At 40.5% G+C, this 22,430-nt stretch overlaps 2 protein-coding genes across 2 annotated transcripts in view; one reads left to right on the top strand and one right to left on the bottom strand.

Annotated features, from left to right (window-relative positions):
• The window catches only part of WBP4 (WW domain binding protein 4), a 27,613-nt gene extending 5,632 nt beyond the window's left edge, over positions 1-21,981 (bottom strand). The window contains exons 1-8 of the mRNA XM_075563010.1: positions 21,659-21,981; positions 20,747-20,819; positions 15,588-15,650; positions 15,377-15,500; positions 12,271-12,438; positions 10,847-10,893; positions 10,317-10,389; positions 2,553-2,743 (exon numbers count right to left, since the gene is read on the bottom strand). Of these exons, the coding sequence (XP_075419125.1) occupies positions 2,553-2,743; positions 10,317-10,389; positions 10,847-10,893; positions 12,271-12,438; positions 15,377-15,500; positions 15,588-15,650; positions 20,747-20,819; positions 21,659-21,660 (741 nt within the window). The 5' untranslated portion in view covers positions 21,661-21,981. The remainder of the gene's footprint in view (positions 1-2,552; positions 2,744-10,316; positions 10,390-10,846; positions 10,894-12,270; positions 12,439-15,376; positions 15,501-15,587; positions 15,651-20,746; positions 20,820-21,658) is intronic.
• Positions 21,919-22,430, top strand: part of ELF1 (E74 like ETS transcription factor 1) — a 117,832-nt gene continuing 117,320 nt past the window's right edge. Inside the window, exon 1 of the mRNA XM_075563008.1 lies at positions 21,919-22,423. The gene's annotated coding sequence lies outside the window, so the exon portion shown is untranslated. The remainder of the gene's footprint in view (positions 22,424-22,430) is intronic.

Below are 22,430 nucleotides of genomic sequence, written 5' to 3'. Positions count from 1 at the left end.
TGATAGTGTTTGCACTATAGCTTCCATGGTAGGTTGGGTGAAAGTTGGCTTTTTGTGGAACTGTTTCTCAGTGTAGCAAGTGGACCAGACACTGGATTTTAGTCTTTTACAACTGGTTGGGTGGCAACCCTAGGACAGTTTCCTCAGCATCGCTTTTAATAGACACAAACTCATCCTCTTATGCTTTCAGTATCAGAGGCCTAGCAGGCACCAACCTACTGTATTCTCTTAGCAATCCTGACTGCTTCCAGGCCAAAACGCTTTTTTCAAGGTACAATTAATTGGTCAGGATACTTTAAACTTTGTTCCTCATGCAATGAAAGCCTTTCCTCTGAGGCTCCTAGAATTTCCATGCCACCCTCCTGACAGTTCATGATTTCTGGCTGCCATTCCATGTTCAGTGATGATTTTAGCAACTCCGGCACCCTTTCCTGCATTTACACTCTTATCACCTTAGAGAGTTCTGTGAGCCTCAACAGTGACTTCTAGCCTCTAAGGTGTTTCAATCACCTACGTGTTATACATCTTTCCTTATATGTAGCATCTAGTGCAGACATAAATGGTGGTTAGTAGAAGGCAATGAGTCAGTTCTGACTCATAGCAATCCCAGTACAACATAAGGACAACACACTACCTAGTCCTGTACTACTCTTACAATTGGTATGTGTGAGCCCATTGCTGCAGTCACTGTGTCATTCCATCTTGTTGAGTGCAGAGGTAACACTTATTTATGAAATCCTTACACCTGTGTCTCCTTTAATGTGAATCATGTCATTACTCAGAAACTTGTTCCCTTGAAATCTCAAAAGGCTGCTCTTTCAACATAATAGTTCTCATTCCTTGGTGTTTGGGCTCCCGTACTTTTACCATGTCACCTGTTTAAAGCCTCATTAGCATGCTACCCTGATACCTTAACTTCTTGCATTTTGAGTTTGTTGCTAGACTATCTGTTCTTTACACTACTAAACCACAGGGAATAATTTTAACCCCTCTCCTGCTGGCATCATATATACACTATAGGACCTAAAAAAGCTATCAAAAAGCAACCCAATCACTTTATCTTTCAGTTCCTCAACTCGACCTGCCAAGTGTTAAAAACAAACCAAAAAACCCTCACACAACTACACTAACTTAGGAGACTTCAAAATTTATGCTATCCAATTTCGACAGACTTTCACACAGCCTTATGTCACCAGCTGCGTTTATTCCCTTTAGGAGGTATTTGAAACAAATAGTCAGCAGTCTTGAGATTATATAATGACATTACCTCTACTGTGGAACACCACAGTCATTGGTTTGGTAGATGAAGATTTAGATGTGCAACACTGACTCTGATAAAGTTGCAAAAACACTTGTATAATCTGATTATAGAGCGATTCCATACTATGTAAGTAATGTGTACATATGTCCAAATAGGAAAGCATGGACCAATAAACACTTCTGTATTTATAATGATTTTACAAGGGGAGAGGGATAGCAGGACTGTAAGTAGTTTGTCTTTACTGTTTGTATTTTTTAATATCTCAATTTCCTCCAAGATACCTAAGTCAATTCATAGTCATATTTATCCTTACTGTCTAGAGAGTTGACTTATTTTAGGCTAACCCATTCATCTGTATGTCCGTTTTACCTTTTTGATTTCTCACTTTATTTGTACGTCCACTTTCCTTTATTACCTTTAATCAGCTTTATCGCTATCATTTCCTATTACTTTAATCTACGGGCAAGCTCAAATCCTTCTCAATGAAAACATTACCACTAAGTTCTGATGACTGAGAATCAACATTCAACCACAATTCTAACACCTACTGCCTAGTTTCCATTTAATATCAAAGTTCTGCCATTTAAAATAGCTAGAAGGGCATTAAGGATTTCCAAACAGCCAGATTCAGAGGACTGCACCTGCCCACCTCATGTACTTAATCCTTGATGGTCCCTATTGTTTTGGTTCCTGGGATAGTCAATTATGCTTTTCACATACCTTCAGATCACCCTCCCTCCTCTACTTTGTGAGCTCCTCTTTCTTAGACGATCACAGAAATGTTTGCATATTTCAATGCTCTCATCCATTCTATATTTGCAAAACTACCAATGTGCTGATGGCACTCAAAATAGTTTTTCTCGCCTAGATATTCAGGCTTGCCTGTACTGCTTTCTTCAAAGGTTATAATAACCAAACCAAACTCATTCCAACAAGTCAACGCTGACAAGGTCGGACTGCTTCTGTGAGTTCACAGGACTGTGGCTGTGTACAGGAGGAGAAGGCCCCATCTCTCTCCTGGGTGGTTTCAAACTGCTGCCTTTGCTGATCACAGCCCCAAATATAACCACTACAAAACCAGGATTCCTGAAAGTTATATAGACATCTTAAGCTTAGGGACTTTAAAATTAATTTAATGCCTTGCTTCCAAGTAAGTATCACTTTATGGTAATAACCAAAATATATACCTTGCCTTTATATCTCTGTCATCTACCAAAAGATTGAAGAAAATCTGCAGAGCTATTTTACAAATTGATGAACTTTTATATGAAGAGTAAAATCAAGAACTTACCTTAAATTTTATAATCAGCTTTTGTGTTCTGGTAGCAACATCTCCTTCTACTTTCTGTTCTTCATCCGAATCACTATGTGAATCTAATGATTTAGATTCTTCTTGGATTCCAAGTGCCTTTTCATTGCTCTTACTAGAGAGCAGATTGCCAGGGTGTGGAATAAAATCATCAGGCTTCTCCCATTTAGATTCTGTTAAACATATTTTAAGTCATATTATTACCAGTTTTATTCAAAAGTAATCCCCTACATCCATCATCTACATTACATTCTTAAATGGTAATAAATGCATGTTTCATCCTACCACTTGGTGACCAGCTCCCAATGTTCTTGCACTTGCATCACTCAGAAGCTGATGTGAAACAGCCTGGCTCAGGCACTATGGCAGGGGCCAGACCCAACCCAGGGACACATGGCAGCCAACTTAAATGTGGAGGAAAAGACAGAGGGAGCAGGGGAACAGGGCACGAACACACCCAAGGGGAAGGTATTGTTTATCTCTCCACAGGAGAGGGAGAGAGGGACCAGACTTCAACCTGGGGCTCCAAGACGTAAATGCAACAGACTGGCATGAAGCAGGGAACCAACAGAGAGGTCTGAGGGGCTGGTCCCAATCCCAACTTTGTGGACAACCCCTACTTTCCCCCTAGAAGAATGCATTTCAGAGGATAGTACTGAAGCTACCGCTCAGGGAGGTTTGCGTCTAATCAGAGCACACAGGAGCAAATGATGAGGGAAGGAGAGAGTGGAACACATCCTGGCCCACCAAGGCCGAAGGATGGTATTCCTGCTCAGAGCAGCCAATGCGCACAGAGAGGACCATAGGGTCAGCCCCACCACGAGATATGACTTCCCTCACTGACAAATAGCGCTACAGGGGACAACACTAGAGTCACAGTGAGGAAATTGTGCTGGATCCAACCGACCCCATCGCACTGAGTTGAAACACTAAGGGTATGCAACAGAGCAACAAGGGGAGTAAAGCAGTGAAGTCCCCAGGGAATACCAAAAACAGACTTGGGGCCAGAGCATGGCAACTCATCAGACTCAACCGGAAAACACTCCTGAAGGTCAACAAACAGACCTGGAACTATTTATAGGCTTTCCTTTGTTGTTGTTGTTTTAATTTTTTGGCTTTCTTTTGCTCTGTCTTGTTTTTGTGCATATTATTGTCTGCATGTTTACCTAGATAAGATAGGTGGGATAAACAATCCAGAGGAAAAAACAACAGGACCAACGGTTTAGAGGAACATGGGAGAGGGAGTGGCAGGGGAAAGGAAAGGGGTTGCCAACCAACCCAGGGACGAAGGCACAAGAGATCTAAAATCGATGGTGAGGAGGGTATAAGATGCCTTGTGGGGCTTGATCAAGGGCAATGTAGCTGAGAGGAATTAATGAAACCCAAATGAAGGTTGAACATGATAGTGGGACAAAAGTAAAAGCAAATAGAGGAAAGAACTAGGAGGCAAGGACATTTATAGAGGTCTAAATATAAGCATGTATATATGTAAATATATTTCTATATAACGATAAGGAAATAAATCTACATCCATATATTTATATGTTAAATATTAAGTTGGAGATGGACATTGGGCCTCTACTCAAGTACTCTGTTAACACAAGAACACTTTGTTCTAATACCCTGGCACTCTGTGATGCTCACCTTCCCTAATACGATCGAAGAAGACAAAGCGGGTGCATAAGCAAATGTGGTGAAGAAAGCTGATGGTGCTCGGCTATCAAAAGATATAGCGTCTGGGGTCCTTAAGGCTTGAAGGTGAACAAGCGGCCATGTAGCTCAGAAGCAACAAAGCCCACATGAAAGAAGCACAACAGCCTGTGTGATCACGAGGTGCTGATGGCATCAGGTATCAAGCATCAAAGACGCAGAACAAAATATATCAATGTGAATGAGGGGGAGTGCAGAGGGAGACCCAAAGCCCATCTGTAGACAATTGGGACATTCCTTTACAGAAGGGTCACAAGGAAGAGCTGAGCCAGCCAGGATGCAGTATAGCACCAAAGAAACACACATATAACTTTCCTTTAGTTCATTTTGCTCCCCCTACCACCCATCATGATCTCAATTCTACCTTACAAATCCGGCTAGACCAGAGCACGTGCACTGATACAAATGAGAGCTGGACACACAGGGAATCCAGGACAGATAAACTCCTGAGGGCCAATAATGAAAGTCGCAACACCAGGAGGGGAAGGGGAAGTTGGGGGGAGAAAGGTAAAACCAATTACAATGATCTCCACATAACCCCCTCACAAGGGGATGGACAGCAGAAAAGTGGGTTAAGGGAGACATCAGTCAGTGTAAGACATGGGGGAAAAATTATAAATAATCAAGGGTTCATGAGGGAGGGAGGGGGGAAACTGAGCTGATACTAAGGGTGCAAATAGAAAGAAAATGTTTTGAGAATGATGATGGTAACAAATACACAAATGTGCTTGACACAATGGATGGATTGATAAGAGCTGTACGAGCCCCCAATAAAATGATTTGGTAAAAAAAAAACCAAACCCAAACAGCCTGGCTGCTCGACATGTACAAATGACACCCCGGTGGGGACAAAGTCTTAAGACCTGGGTGATATTTTCCAAGGACTCACAATTTACTTAAGATTCATTTCAGAAAACACAGTTAATAATCAGAACACATCGAATCTCCTGGAAGTTATCAGTAAGCATACTGTGAAAATCGCAATTAATATATCATTTTCATAGAGAAGTAAAAAATTTCAATGACCTGAATTCTACTGCCATCCAGTGGTTTACTGATCAATAAAATGAAGTTTCTCACTGTTTTGCAGATTAAAGAATTGGAAAATGTATACATAATTTATTGTCCAACTAGAGTACTTTTAAGAGAAAGGACTGCTAATTACACGAGTCATAGGCATAAACCAAAACTATTCATGCAAATAATTATGTATGGTACTAACAGAGGTTACTTTATAGTAGCAATGAAAACCATTACTTTTCTTTACCTTATATACAAATAACCAATGTGTGAGGTACCATTCTAGGAACAATCCCACAAAATAATATATAATTACCCCAATTTCAGCTAAGAGCAACTATAGGTTGTTACTTGTTAACAATCACAAAGTTGGTAAAAGGAGGCTATGAGTTGAGCTGTTAACTCTAAAGCTATTAAGTGCATCCCTATATCATTATACCACTGTAAAATCCAGAACCTCAATTGTAATGGGACAGAAGCATTTCTTTCATTGGGCAGGTTAAGCTGAAGTGGACTTTGCCTCCTAATAGATATGCGGTAATGTAGTGGCTGCCTGTCCTATCTTCTCCTATGGGGTCCTTAAAAATTGGGACTGATTCAATGGCAGTGAAGTCTGTAGTTTTGTTTTTTCCCCCCCTCCCCAACCAGTTTTTGTTTCTTTTTACTGAAATGCACGAGGAAGTAAAATAAACACATAAATAAATTAAAAATCCGGAAGGCATGAAAGAGTGGCTAATGAAAAGGTAGCACTACAATAAAGTGCTCAAAGACCTAGTTAGAAAACCAAAAAGGGAAGAGCACACTGGGTCTCTCAAATTTAAACAAAAAACTCGAGCCTCGAGCAGCAACACTGAACAACACCATGGGCAGATTATTGAGTGGCACAAGACAGGAGAGGGGGGATGCGGAGCGGGGGAGCAGCTGATACCGAGGGCTCAATAGAAAACAAATGTCTGGAAAATAATGATGGCAGCATACGCACAAATGTGCTCGATACAGCTGATATATGGATTGTTACAGAGCTGGCAAGAGTACACCACTGGAATTTCTTCATGAGCTACTAGAAACATGTAAATCAAAGCTACAATGAGATGTCATCCTACTCCAGCAAAAATAAAATGGCACTGTTTGAAAAACAAAGAAGATATAAGATCACAGAGTCTTAGTACCAAAAAGAAGCGATTGACATTCAATAACTTCTGGAAGTGACATGATTAAGAGCCAATCGTAATGAATGAAAAAGTCCAAGTTGCATTCAAAAGGATTGGTGAAGAACAAGTTTCCAAGAGTTGATGAAAAATACCAGTTAAGAAGTTTCAAAATCAAATGCTATGCTGCAAACAGTAATCTATGCCAGAAGACTTGGAAGAGAGCTACTTGGCCTAGTGACCAGACGAGATCTGTATTTTTGCCCATTAAAATGATCTAAGAGAATGTGGAAATTATCAAACAATATTATTAATGTCACATGCAAGTAAAATTGTGCTTAAGAAAAACAAACAAAAGAAAACTAAAACACAGTTGCAATGGTATACCAATAGGGAACTGCCAGAAATTCAAGCCAGGTTCAGAATAAAGTGCAGAATGAGGGATATCACTGTTGATATCAAAAGGATCTTAGCAGAGAATACCAGAAAGATGCTAACTTGTGTTTTACTGACTATGCAGAGCCATTGGACAATATGGATTACAACAAATAGAAGGTAACACATTGTAAACAATGGGAATTCTAGAGCATGATGTTGTGCTCATGAAAATCAAGAGGCAATTGTTGATGGGGATAGTGAATGATTTACAACTAGGAGAGCTATGTGTCAGAGTTGTGTCCTTTCACCAAATCTGTATGCTGATCAAATAATCCAAGAAGCTGGACTATAGGTGGACTGGAGGTTCAGGAAAAACCTGCAGAATGCAAATGCATGTATTCATGATGAGCAAAGGATTATATGTATGGATTATAACTCAATGTAGAGAAAACAACATCTCCACAACTGGACCAATAGACAGCATTAGGATCAACAGAGAAAAGCCCACAAAGTTATCAAGGATTTCATTTTACTTGAATCCATAATGAGTGACATAGGAACAATTAAATGACTCAAGAAACCAAACGACCTAATTTGACCAGGTTCACTGGGCATGTCTGCTGCCAAAGCCTCTTTAAAGTGGCGAGGAACACAGATGGCTCTTGAGGGCTCAAGTGCACCTGACCCAAGCCAGGGTATTTCCAATCGCCCATATACATGTGTAAGATGAGCAATTAATATGGAAGGCTGAAGTAGTGATGCCTTTGAATTACTGAGTTGGCAAAGAATATTTAATATACCACCAACTATTAGAAATACAGAGCCCTAATGGCATAGTGAGTTATGATGGGCTTCTAATCAGCAGTTCAAATCCACTTAACACGGCATGAGAAAGAGGTTTTCTATTCCTGTAAAGAATTACATTCTTGGAAACCCACAGCGACAGTTCTACTCTGCCCTATAGGATTACTATGAGTCAAAATGGACATGATGGCAGTAGAACCAGGAGAATGAACTAATATATTCTAGAGGAGTTATAGCTAGAATGCTCCCTAAGAGTGAGGATGGTGAAATTTCATCTCTCATACTTTGGGTGTGTCACTTGGGTGGACCAGTCCTTGGAGAAGGAAGGACATCATGGTCAGAGAAAAAGACGACCCTCAATGAGATAAGACTGACACAGTGGCTGCAACAATGGGTTCACACACAGGATAGCACAGGACTGGGCAGTGTTTTGTTCTGTAGGTAGTACACAGGGTCTCTATCAGTCAGAACACCTAAGAACAAGGTCAGGGGATTGCAGATAATAAGAAGAACAGTTTCACTCAATATATATAGTAAGATTATAGCTATTCTGGTAAATTTAGCTGCTTTGGAGTGAACAAGGCTGACTAGGCTGCCCCACCCAAGGTAGACAAAACCTCAGAAGCACCAAATAACACTGTGAATAATAAATGTGACAAAGAGTGTGTGTCTGTCCCTTTTCCTTTCTGAGAAGACTTTTGCCATGTAGGCTTCCATTGCCTCAGTGTTCCTCTGGGCTCGCTCCACTGATTGCCTGTGTCATTTGTAAAGTCTCTTCTATTGCACTATATGCTCTCCCCTTTGCAGATATTTAACATTCTATAATTCTATAATCAATGTTTCTTATAAGTTGTTGCTTCTCCTTCCTCCCCAAAGCTATTATAATATAAAATTAGAGTAGTAACTAAATATAATTACATAAAGACCATTCTATAAAACTAGATAAAATCTTACATAAGACATAGCATTATACTTGTTTTGCAAAAATTATGGGAACTGTAGATATTGCACAAATAGCTTCAGTTCTTTTTTTTTTTTTAAAGAAAGCCAAGTTGAACTTGGTAATCTCTAAGTACCTTCCAACCTAATGATTAATTTCTCAGTCATAGTAAAAATCAGTAATGGCAAACCCAAACCAAATTCATTGTCACTGAGTTGATTCTGACGCATCATAACCCCATCAGACAATATAGAACTGCCCCCCTAAGGGTTCCTGAGATGGTAACGCTTGCCTCTGGGAGTAGAAAGCCTTAACTTTCTCCTGAGGAAGTGGTTTGGAACTGCTAACTTTGTGACTAGCAGTTGAATAAGTAATCACTATGCCACCAGGGCTCCTCAGTAATGGCAATGGTTAAAATGATTCTCCTTTAAAAACTTATGATTGCCATTCCAATTGAGAATAACATCATGGTGAGGCCTAGTAAATTATAGAAATCTTTTTTTCTATTCTATTGTATTTTCAGAAATAATTTTGTGGCAGAATATATAAAACAAAACAAACAAAAGTGAAGATATTTCAAAAAATTCATGAGTAAGTGGAGTTAAAAACATAATGGAATTTTCCAGTGGAATCTCAGTGGTGGTTTGCATTAAGCATGGAGCTGCTAACCTCAAAGTCGGCGGCTCAAACCCACTAGTTCTTCCTCAGGAGATAATTGAGGCTCTCTGCTCCCGCAAGTGAAGCCTCAGTCTCAGAAATCCTGCATAGGCTTGCTGTGTCAGAACTGAATCGAGGCTTACATATTGGGTGGGTTCGCCCCACTTTACCAATACAAACACCCACACAAACAGCCTTTTAAACTATTGTTTTAAATGTCTATTTTGCAGTTTGTTATAATAAACATCAATTGTACATTTTTACACACATAATTAAGAGACATTATATTCTTCAAGTTATTTTACCACCATCACCCTTGTTTTCTTAGTAGTTCCTATTTCATTAACATACACTGATTGTGCTATCGAGTCAATGCTGAATCTAGTGACACCCCCTGAGTTTCTGAAACTATAACTGTCAATGGGGGTAGAAAGCCCCAGTCTTTCTCTGGAGGAGCTGCTAGTGGTTTCAAAGTTCCAACCACGCAGATCACAGCCCAACTCATAACCACTACACGACCAGAGCTCCTTGGGTTCCTATGTAATCATTAAGAATGCGGGGAAAGAGGGGGAATAAAGTGAGGAGCTGATGCCAAAGGCTGAAGTGGAGAGCAAATGTTTTGGGAATGATGAGGGCAACAAATGTACAAATGTGCTTTACACAATTGATGTATGTATGGATTATGATAAGAATTGCATGAGCTGCAATAAAACGATTTAAAAAAAGAAAAAAATTCACAATAAAAAAAAGAATGCTATCGTTAACTTGATAGCTACGAAGGAGCACAATGCTGATCCTTTCTATTAAGTTATATGACTATAAGGCAAAAGGAAGACTTCAGGGGTGATTGCGGTTTTAGGAACTTAACGCTTCCTTAATGTACCATTCAATGGCACTGATTACATCCCCCAATTTATAAGAAAAAGAAAAGCATGCTTGCTATGTTTTAGAAGTACATTTACCAGTATATTAAAATTACCAAGCTCAGATACTTCTTAATTACATTTAAAAAACTTGATTTATCAGTAGGCTAATAAGCAGTTTCAGGATCAATTTTAGTCAGTTACTGTAATCAAGGATAATACTTACCCCCTGTTTCTGTATTATAGTAATATGTATAACCATCTTCACTTAAACCTTCTACCCAAACGGACTTCACTATCTAAAAGGAGGAATTAAAAGCAGGATGAACCAAAGTCAACGATTGGTTTACACACTGAATAACTAAGAGACTCAGCCACCCCTGGTTTTTCTCTTGAAACCTATGGAATAGGGTGGTAGGACTGACCATGGCCAGGAAACTCAGTTCATTGTGAACCAACTTCCAGGGAGAGATGATCGCCTCTGAAAGCCAGGAACCATTCTTTACAGACGGACAGGGACATAAGAATGGCAATGATTTGCAAAGCAACCAATAATATTTGCCCAGCATTTAGTTTCTGGGTAAATGTTACTTTTCAGCTCCACCCAGACTTCTCACAAAAACATTATAGAAATAAACAACCATGGGGACAGAGGGGAATCCTCTCATTTGTAAGTATATTTGCTTAACTAAACTCTATAAAACCCTAATCGCTTAAAAAAAAAAGGTATAGACAATATTAATGTGCTTCAGTTACCTTTTTTAAGTTTCCTTGAAATCCTTCAGGTTTTTCCCACTGAGATGCTAAAAGTAAAATACATTGCATTTATAAAACCTTTATCTTAAAAAACAGAAACTTAATTTGAAATTTAATTTGGCAAATTTTATACAATATTCAATGTTTACAAAGCATTATGGGTATATAGTTTAAAACATAAATAAAAAAACCAACATACACCCAGTAGTATTAAGCAGGAAAAAAAAAATGAGTTCTACAAAACAGTGAAGGATAGAATGAAGAATTAGAAGTTATTGGAAATTCCACAGAAATTAGTTAGGTGCTAGGGATACAAAGACTGAGTGAAGTGACATAATTTTCCATATTCCCATCTCAATTTACATATCAGGTAGCTGCTGTGATAAACTAATTCACCTTATCAAAATTAATTCCTCAATCTTTTAAGCATCTACACAATCTTAATCATACTTCTAATACAGAACTTGGAAGGATCCCTGGTGGCCTAGTGGGTTATATTTGGAGATGCTAACCACAAGGTCAGTAGTTCAACTCCATCAGTTGCTTCACAGTAGAATGATGAGGCTTTTTATTGTTTTTAGATTTACAAGGCTCAGAAACCCAAAGAGAACTACCATGCCAAAGAGGGTCAGCATGAGTTGGAATTGACTCCATGAGAGTGAGTAAATAATGGCTCTTGGTTTAAGAGTCCTGGTGACACAGCAGGTTAAGGATTTAGCTGCTGACCACAATGTTGGTAGTTCAAATCCACCAGCAGTTCCATAGGAGAAAGCTAAGGCTGGCTGTTCCCTTAAAGATTTAGTGTCTGGGAAACCCTCTATGCGTTGGAATCACCCCAATGGCAGTAGGGTAGGCATGGCTCTTTAAAATTCCTTCTTGCATCATGCTTATCTGTTTATTCCTGTCACACACTTAAGTTTCTAGAGAACATGATGGCATAGACACGGAGAGTAAATATCACTTATTTCCATGGAGTAAAAGTCCTAAATTTGTTTAGTTTTAAAGGGAAACAAAAACATGTTTTTAGTATTCCTATTGGGGAAAGGCATTCTACTTAATATAGATACCTCAAAAATAAAAGTCAGTTTTTGCATCCCAGGTTTTGGGATAGAAAATTAATTGGTACTTAATGATTTACTTTCAAGAACATGTTAATTTGCAAAGGTGGATCCAAAATGCTTTATTTACATGCAAGTCCGTAGTGTATGCTGTTTTAATTGGAGAAAAAAAGCTGTAGTCTATCTGGGAGAAATCACTTATCAATTAAGGCTTTGAAGAAGCATGGTACAGAATCACTAAGAAAAGTGTACATGCAAAAATGTGTAGTTTCCTACTATTTAAATAGTTCAAATATCAACTAAAACTCAGAGCACAATAAGCTGTCAGTTGTTGTTCTCCATTACTTCAATACCTAAATAACTTACCTCCCGTGATAAGATCGTAATAGTAATGGTAACCCTCAGAAGTTATGCCTTCTACCCATCTGCCCTTTGAAGGGTCTTTTTTCTTTTTCTTCTTTTCTTTCTGCTGATTTGATGCAGAAGTAGGAGGGGTGGTGCTGGCTACTGGTGAGATAGTTGGTTCTGGAATATCTAGGAAAAAGAGAAAAAGGTACTGAAGCAGTCAGAGAAACTCATCCCTGCTAGGCATACTAATGTTATTCTAATCAAAGATAACACCAAGATTATCTTTGAGCACCTGACACACATATTATAGGGTACATTAGGAAAAATAAACAGCTAAGAACATTCAAGAAAATAACAAAAATAAAGTCACAAGAGGAAACATTCGTATCAAGTATTAAAACTTACTCTGAACCTATGGTATATAAAAATATGGAATTGATGAAGAAGTAGACAATGTCATTGAAACAATAGTCCAGAAAGAGACCCAACAGAAGATTTTTGGTGTTTCTTATGTAAGGTGGCCAGATTTCAACACTGGTAAAGCAGGACACCAGCAGAACACCACTAATAAAACTCATATCCTGGTGAAATAGCCATGTGGCAGCTGAAACCGTATACCCTAGCTTGTCGTGCATTCTTTCCAAAATCGGGACTTTTAAGAAACACCGCGGGACATAGGGAAAATTGTTAAAAATTGGGACTGTCCCGCCAAAAGCGGGACACCTGGTCACCTTATATTAGTGGGGACAAGACAGTTTAATAGAATGGTATTATATAAAACTTGTGTAATTGTTGGGAGGAAAGAATAACCCTACCTTCCCTACTTTTTAACATCAATATAAATGCATCATCATATTAACAGAAAGTATCATGAAGTACAATGTTAATACTGACTGCATAAATATTAAAATATTTTGTAAGACAAACAAAAGCATACACAAAAAATAAGAACCTTCTGGGGAAAAAGCACAACATACATTACAGAGCGCTCATGTTCTCAACAAAAAAACCCCTATAAATCAAACACTGTAAGAGAAAAAGGGACGAAAAGCACAAAGGAAATTCAGAGGATTGATAGTTACTTTCATGAATAATCAAAGAAACACAAGGGTAAAAGGTTATAAGAAGTTTGTGAGAAAATTCTGTAACTTTTCATTACATTTGTCCATGAATGTTTTAGTCTGTGTGTGTGCATGCATGCACACGTGTATAACTGTGCCAGTAAATCATGAAAACAATGACCAAATCTAGGGTTAATCTGATCAATCAGATACTTATCTGGATGTAGAAAAATGAGTAGCTTTTATGGCTTTGTTTTTACAAGAGAATGGCTTAACACCATTTGATAAATTTAAACGTATCTAGTAAAAATGTAAACCACACTTCTAGAGAAAGCTTGGTATTAATTATCAATATATAAAATGTTTATACTTTGATTCCAGAATGCACTTCTAAAAAAAATCAAACCTACAAAGATAAATATGAAAAGAAGCATGTATCCGGGATGTTCACTGCAATTATTTTCTAATAGTGAAAATCTCTAAACAAGCTAAGAGATTAGGTAAGTAAATTTTGATACATAGATACAATAATAGCTACCCTGTGTTAAGCATATTATGGATAGTCATGGTAAGTGTTTCAACATCATCAAGCTTAATTTTAACAAAGACCCAAGTTCACACCACCAGCAAGAGGCAATTCTGCTCACTCCCAAGGCCATGTCCGACCACTTTGTGCATTTAGCAAACAACATAAAACCCCCGCACTGTCATCCAGTCGTGTCTGACTCATAGCAACCCCACAGAACAAAGAACTGTCCTTGGGAATTTCTGAGACAACAATTCTTGACTGGAGCAGAAAGCCTCAACTTCTTCCCTAGAAGTAGGCTGGTGGTTTCGAATTGCTAACTTCAAAGCCCATGTCCTAAATACTCTATAACCACTAAAAATTATACATATCCTTATTTTAAAAATATATACCAGAATTACCATTGAAAGAGAAAACAAAAAGCACTTCTATTCAGAGCACAGTACATATGTACAGTTTAATTTTATTTGAAAAATCTAGGGATGTTTGAGAAAAAATCTTAATAGCAGTTAGTTTCTTTAGAGTTTCTTTGTTCAAAGCATTGTGTAATAGTCTCCCAATTCTTGTAATGGGTAAGATTTTCAATTTTGCTTTTCCAAATTCTTTCGAGTCCATTTCTCCCTGAAGTGCATATATGGCTGTAGTCTCATGGAATCAATCAATTTCCATCTGCCCTCTTAAAGCTACTAATGTCCAGAATATTTTCAAGTCTACCACAACTGCTCTTATTTGAAGAATGTAATACTAACTCACGTGGCATTCTACTTAAAAACTTAATTGAAAGTGGTTTTATTGGCAAGAATACAAAGGGTCTTCAAAAAGTTCCACTGTTTTAATTTCATTTTTCCATGAACTTTTTAAAGCTCCCTGTAGTTTCAAGTAGACTTTCAAAACAATTTTTTCAAGATCAGTAACAGAGTTCTTGGCTTAAGAACAGTGAATTTTACATGGAATACTCAGAAGCTTTCTATCTCAAAACCTAAATACAACGGCAAGGTAGATACATTCTAGCTAAATAATAACTCTTTTTTAAAAAAAATAGTAACACTTGGATCTGGAACTGAGTTATCCTCAATTATCTACCTTCAAGTAGAAAAGTCAGTTAACTTGTCTACAGAAGGCTAATTCACTATAATCTGAACCGTATACATAAACATAATTCATAGCCTTTACGATATCTCATAAACAAATTGCACTTACAATGCAAGGCCTATTTTTAAATATGTAAGTAGCTCTTTAGTTTGGCAATTAAAATACCTACAAAATAACTTATGTGTCTCAAATAGCTCACTGATTTAAGACAAAGCTAAGATTAAGTAACCGTAAAGGTAATGTATGTGCTGTGAACAGAAGAGTTTAAAGAACTTTGAGAACAAAATGAGGGTGGAAGCAAGTCCTACAGTCTAAACATGGCGACGATGCATAGTTAAAAACACTGGGAGTACAGCCTAGTGTAGAACCTCTTTCTGGAAACAATAAATGCTCGCTGGATATGGTCTCTGATGTTACTTTTCAAACACGTCGGCTGCTGCTTTACCTGACTCTAAGCCAAGCCTTTTCAAGTCCTCTTGGTATGCTTTCAGGGCAGCTGCCTCCATTGCAGCAAACTCCTTTGACGCCTTTTCTTCTTCTTTTGCCTTGTCCAGGCTTTTCTGTTTAATCTTTGTAAGACAAAAATAAAGGTGAACGTGCGATAAAGGACTGATATATCTATATATAAAATTTGGCAGAGAAATGATCTAAATTACCTCACTGATTCTTTTGGCCACATTTTCCTTATGAGTCTTTCCTCTTTCATGAAATTCTACACTCTTGAAAAAAAAGAAAGTACAAAGGAGAAAGATGTCAACATTATAACCTTCACAGTAAGCAACAGTGCACAGGCAATCAAAACTACAACACTGGCAGAATAAAGAAAAAAACAGATGAATTTTCTGCCAAATTAGCCCTTTTTATCCAATGATGCTAGAGAACTGATGCGTATTATTTATTATGCTCTCTGGCTAAGGTTTCTTTTGGTTCTTAAAATAAACGATGACCACCATATGAATGGAGAAAGCTACCAAGTACCCTGGATGAGTAACCTGTGAGTATGACTGCAGAGGCCTCAAACAAGAGCAGGCCAGAAGAGGAGCGGGGGGGTACTCGAACTTCAAGAAATACCTGCCACACCAAAATGAAGCAGGGAATTTTATTGCTTTCTTTGTCACATTAACTACAAGTTTATTCACTGCAGCCTTGTTTGTAATAGCAAAACCTGAAAACAATCCAATTATCCATTCATAAGAGTCTGGTTTAAAAACTACAGTATTTGGGAAAATCAACAAAACAAAAAACTATAGTACATTTCCACAGGCCACTAGACTAGTGAACTAAGAAGCTCCCTGTGTATTATATGACAGAGTGCCAGGATATACCAGTCAATGAAAAAAAAACACAACAACTACTGTTCAGAACAGTATACACAGTATGAAAGCTTTCAGGTATGTTGGAATAAGAATATTTGTATGCATATAAAACCATAGAAGGATAGATAAGAAAAAGTGGTCACCTATCGAGATTTATGGTAATTGGATGGTGGGGACAGGGTGGGTGAATTAATATTATTATCCATTTAAAACAACCTGAGATGGTTGTATGCAATCAGAAATTCTTGGTCGATTCTGCAAAATAAAGTTTTCATTATGTGACATATTAACTGGGCTAAAGTACTACTGAGAATACCTTTAAAGAAAAGTGTGACTTGATAGTTACTTTCTTAGAGTAGATTACACCCTACAAAGAATACTGAAAGACCACATGCAAACAGAATTTTGTTTCTGATTAAAGGCTAAATAAATGTGCATTAGTAATCACAAAGAGATGAAGATAGATTACCTTGGGGGGTGTATTAACTCTAGGTAACTCTTCTAAGGAAGAGAGTTACCCAGTGGTCTGAGTGGGCTTTGAAGTGTGTGGCATTAATTTGTAAGAAAGGCCTCTCTCAAGGATTGAGCAGATATTGGAAAAAGGCAAACACATTCAGCAAAAGAAAAATATACACCCAGAAACACTGACCCCATAAAACAGAGTGAATTTACTCCCCAGGGTTTCGTATAGTCACAGAAGCAGACGGGCACCGTTCTGTTGACAGCCAAGCACTTAAGCCAGTAGTTCAAGGGCCCTTTTGTAGACCAAGCAGCAACAAATCAAACCGGAGTCCCTACTCTCTAGTAGACTCTGACTCACAGTGATCACATACAGGCCTTCCTTTGCTGTAAATCCTTTTGGGGAGGCTGAGTTGAGTCTAATCCACAACAACTCTGTGGGACAGGGTGGAAATGCCCCTTTGGTTGTTGAGACTTTTTTTCATTATAGGAATAGTTTCATCTCTATCCCCAGAGGCAGATGGCATGTGTGAAATGCTGATCTTTCTGCTAGCAGCGCATGCATACCAATAGTAAATAAATACTTATCAAAGAAATACACTAAGGTTTATGTAACAAGTATATAGTACTATGACATTATGGGCAAAACAAAAAACAGTATGTGTATCTTAAAAGTTAAAAATTTTTTAAAAAGTTAAATTTGGAGGAAATACAGTATTAATGAGTTTAACAGAGCTGCTGTTTTCATATTCTGTCAAAGGTAGGAGCCCTGATGTGGCGTGGGTGGTGGTGTAGTATGTTATACGAGGAGGGTACCCCCACCAAAAAACCCTGAAATCTGGGAGAAAAGCTCCGTGGGGAGAGCTTTCACAGTCCTCATCTCCTTTCCCTCCTCCTCCCAGGCCAGGCAGACACGGAGCCACTTGTTCTGAGCAGTGCACCCAGCGATGTAGCCTGTGAAGGTTCTCCCTGGTCACAGTGAATTAATTTGTAAAAGCAGTTTCGCTGGAACCTCATTTTTATGATGGTCAATTTAAGAGAACAGGGTGTGACTATGAAATTTTGTTTCCTTCTCGGAAAAAATCCCACAGAAACTGTTGTGATGTTGAACACAGCTTACAAGGACAGCTATGGGGGAAAAAACAAGTGTACAAATGGTTTTCTCATTTCAAAAACGGTGAAATGTCAAATGAAGACAAACCTCGTTCTGCACATGTCAACTTGCCAAATGGATGAAAATGTTGACAAAATTCATGCACTTGTGCTCCAAGACCAACCCATACGGACCACTGAAAAGATGGGGACGTTATCTGGACTATGCTGGAGCTTGGTTCAGTACATTTAACTGAAGATTGAGAATGAGGAGGGTCGCTGCGAAATTTGTGCCTCACATCGAGTGGAAAAATGCTGTGGTTGGAAAGAATAGTTCTGAAACGACCCAGACTATTTTTCCCAAAGTCTTTACTGATGACCAGAAGTGGTGCTGTTCTTATGACCCCCAAAGCAAACATCAATCAAGCCAGTGGAAGACACCATCGTCCCCTCGCCCCCAAAAGCTTGTCAAGTAAAACGAAAGATCAAGGTGATGTTCATTTGTTTTTTTGATGTGAGGGGGGATAGTGCACTTGGAGTTAGCTCTACCAAGTCAGACTTTCTATTTACAGGTTCTGGAAAGATTGCATAGCAGTGTGCAACAAAAAAGGCCTGATTAGCGGCAGATGGGAGACTGGTTCTGCCATCCTGACAATGCACCTGCTCACACAGCCATCTCGGTGTGCCAGTTTTCGCCAAGAACAGCATGTCTCTCTTGCCCCATGCACCTGACCTTGCGCTGTGACTTCTTTTTGTTTCCAAGAATGAAGAGGGACATAAAAGCACAGGGATTTGTCAACAGAAGAGTGAAGGAAAAAAGTGAAGAAGGTGCTGTCAGCCATCCAAACAAATGAGTTTGAAAAAATGTTTCCAAAAATGGAATCATACACCCGCCTGTGTGATCATGAGGTGTTGGATGGGATTGGGTATCAGGCATCAGAGAATAAAAAATCTTTATCACTTAATTGAAGGAAAGTGCAGATTGGAGACCCAAAGCCCATCTGTAGACAACTGGACATCCTCTTATGGAAGGATCATGGGGAGGAGAGGAGCCAGTTAGGGTGCAGTGTAGCAATGATGAAACATACAACCTTCCTCTAGTTCTTAAATTCTTCCTCCTCCCCCCCCCCCCACCTATCATCATCATCCCTATTCTACCTTATAAATCTGGCTAGACCAGAGGATATGCACTGGTATAGATAGAAACTGGAAACACAGAGAATCCAGGGCGGATGATCCCTTCAGAATTAGTGGTGTGAGTGGCGATACCAGGAGGGTGGAGGGAAGATGGGGTAGAAAGGGGAAACCGATTACAAGGATCTACATATAACCTCCTCCCTGGGGGACGGAAAAAAGAAAAATGGGTGAAGGGAGATGTCGGAGAGTGTAGGATATGACAAAATAATAATAATTTATACATTATCAAGGGTTCATGAGGGAGGGGGTAGCAGGGAGGAAGGGGAAAAATGAGGAGCTGATACCAAACGCTCAAGTAGAAAGCAAATGTTTTGAGAATGATGAGGGAAACAAATAAGCTTCACACACAATGGATGTATGTATGGATTGTGATGAGTTGTACGAGCCCCCAATAAAATTTTTAAAAAATGGAATCACAGATTTGACAAATGTATTAAGTGTAATGGAGCATACTTTGAAGGTGATCAAGTTGTTTTTGTAAAATAAAACAACTTAAATACATAGCTTTGGGGAAAATATTCCGTATATACATACATACACATATATATACACACATACATACATACATACATACATACATACATATATTTTGCTTACTCCCTTGTATGTTGGGCTGGCTGCCAGCTGTAAGGTCAGTAGTTCAAAATCACCAGTCACTCTGAGGGAAAAAATGAGGCTTCCCACTCTAGTAAAGTTATTCTCGGAAACCCATAGGGGCCCTGTGATTTGGAAGAGACTTGATGGTAGTGATTTTTTTTTTTAATATAGCAGTATTACAGACAACTTTAATGTAGGTGCTTCACAAAATACAGATGACACCATCTTCTAAGTAACTACTTCCTGGTGATATTATTTCTGAAAAATATCACCAATTTTTTCCAATTAAAAAGTTTTAGATGTATAATTCAATGCCACTGATTATATTCATGTTGTAGAGCCATTATTGATATCCTTTTGCAAATTATTCCACCACCTGTAACATAAACTCAGTGTCCCCAAGTAACAACTCTTTCTACTTCACCATGGTAACCACTGGTTAAATTTGGTTTCTTTTCAGTTTTCTTGATTTAATATTCACCTATCATACACTTCTGTGGTTAAATTGATTTTAAAGAGTTGTATGTACACAATCACTATCAGTTCTAGTGCTCTCACCTCCTGCATTCATTCTTTGCTTCCCAAATTCCCTCACTCTCCCCTCCCCTCATCCCAGATAAACTATTGCTCGTTATTGTCTCTATGCAGCCACTCCCTTTCTGCTTCACAAAGTGGGAAAACCAACAGAAACAAAACAGCTATAAAATAATACGAAGATAAAAACACAAATAAAGCATAATCAAGAAAGCACCACCATCAAAATTTAAAAAGCCAGAGAAGAAATTTCTGTCCTGGAACAGGTGAGAAATACTTCTTCAGCCTAGAGCAAATTCAGGTTGGGTCAAAAGGGAAGTCAACTGACCAAGTATATTACACTATGGCTTGATCCACCATCATCAAGCTTACAATGATCTCTGTCTGCCAGTAAAGCTGTAGCTGGAGGGGCTCTGCTGGAGGCTCAATCTGACTAGGTAATCTGCATACCACCGAGTTTTGGCTGAGGAAAGAAGCGACCTCATTTTCACAGGGGGAAATCTTGCAGACAGCATAACCTTTCGATGTTTTGAAAAATTATGAGCAATGTTAAGTTTAGATCAAAAAGGAACAACACATGGACAATACTGTTAGACTCTCCAGGAGTCGACTCAACATACTGGTCTGTTGTCCGCTATCCAGCACTTGCAGTAATCACAGAATTTCTTTGGTTGTGACTTCCAGTAGTCTGCCCTGAAAAAGGGAAACACAAGTTCAAGCTTATTCATTTTCAAAAAGGTCAAAATTTGCAATCTTTAGTATCTGTTTAGTGTTTGAAGCCTGAGTCTTTCTAGCTTGGTTTGATAGGTACGGTACTGTTTTATCATTCTTTATCTAGCCCAAACAGTCCATTGAAATTTTGCTGCCAATAGAATAGAACAAGACCAAATCTGCACCGATGTTCTTATAACCCGCCCCTTCCAATATGGTAACACCTCTCATTCACTATCAGGGATGTGAAGAAATAAGGGCCATCTTTGAGAATATGTATTCTCTCCGTTCCTTTCGGGCTTTTAGCAAGGTTGCTGTTAGAGAAGCCTGTCATTTCCCAAAAGAACAAACCCCGTGAACACTGGATCTAGCAGTCTGGGGCCGAAAGGGAAGAGAGGAGTGGAAATGCTAAGGGGCCGCCTAGTCGTCCTCAGGACAGAAAGAAGTGCTAGAAAGGCAGGGGCTGCCCGGGAGTGGACGCCGGTTCTCTGCACTCCAAAACCCGAGCAGGACGCGGGCGACAGGGCGGCGTCCGTCCCTCCGCACCCCGCGGCCGGCTCCCCGCACCCGAGGCCACCCGCGGCCGGCTCCCCGCACCCGGGGCCACCCGCGGCCGGCTTCCCACGCTGGGGCCCGACCTCCAAGCCCTCGGGTAGCGCTCTCCCCGGCCACAGCGCGGGCCGCGGCGGGTCTCGTGCCGGGCCGGCGCGGGCCAAGAGGGCGGCCGTCCCGCCCCCGTCCTCGGCGCGGGGCAGCCTCGCTGGGCCAGGGCCGCCCCGGGAAACAACGCCTCGTTGTTTAGAGCCTGGGACCCAACTCACATGACCCCGCCAGTCGCTCTCCGGGCCGCCGCAGGCTCCGCTCGGCTTCTCGCTGGCCCCGGACGCTGGGTGGATGGGAGCCCGGCCCACCGCGAGGCCTACCGGAACCTCCGACCCGGAACGCCGCCCTCCTTCCCAAGACGGGCGTTCCGCGGCTGCCAGCTACGGGTGCCCGGGCGACTCAGTCCGCGTTCGGAAATGCCCCCGTCTCCCCTCCCTCTCAAGGGCGGGACTCCGGGCTGCCGAGAGGTGGGGTCGGTATAAATGGGTGGAGGTCACTGAGAAGGAGCGAACGGGCGACTGGACCTCAGCCGAAGGACAAGGACCTGCAGGCTGAATTTGTCCGCGCCTCCTCGACTTCTCTCCTGCTCTCAGGAGCCCCTCCACCCGCCCTCTGGGCTCGCTGGCTCGCGGCCACCGAGCTCGCGCGCCGCCTCCGCCCCGAACGCAAACAGCTGTTCGCAGAGACGTCGCCGCCCTCAACTTTGCCAACAAACCCGCACGCACTTTGACCAGCGGAGCCACCTGGACTCGTGGGCTGGGGGCCGTTGGCGAGTTAAAAAGAGAGGTGGAACAGCTGGTTTCGGGGCCGCGAGTTCCTCGGCCGGGCCTCAGAACTTTCCTTCGGTGGCGGCGCGCCCTCCCGTCCCTGCGACGCCCGCGCGCTCGGGCCCCTAGTTCGCTCGCTGCGGAGCGCGCGGGCGGCGGCTGGGCGGCGGCGCGCGGCGCGGTTCCTCCAGCGGCGGCGGCGCTTTCACTTGTCAGGTGGGTC

The sequence above is a fragment of the Tenrec ecaudatus genome, chromosome 11, assembly GCF_050624435.1.
Source record: "Tenrec ecaudatus isolate mTenEca1 chromosome 11, mTenEca1.hap1, whole genome shotgun sequence".
Taxonomy (NCBI): domain Eukaryota; kingdom Metazoa; phylum Chordata; class Mammalia; order Afrosoricida; family Tenrecidae; genus Tenrec; species Tenrec ecaudatus.
This window is presented reverse-complemented; position numbering and strand designations above follow the sequence as displayed.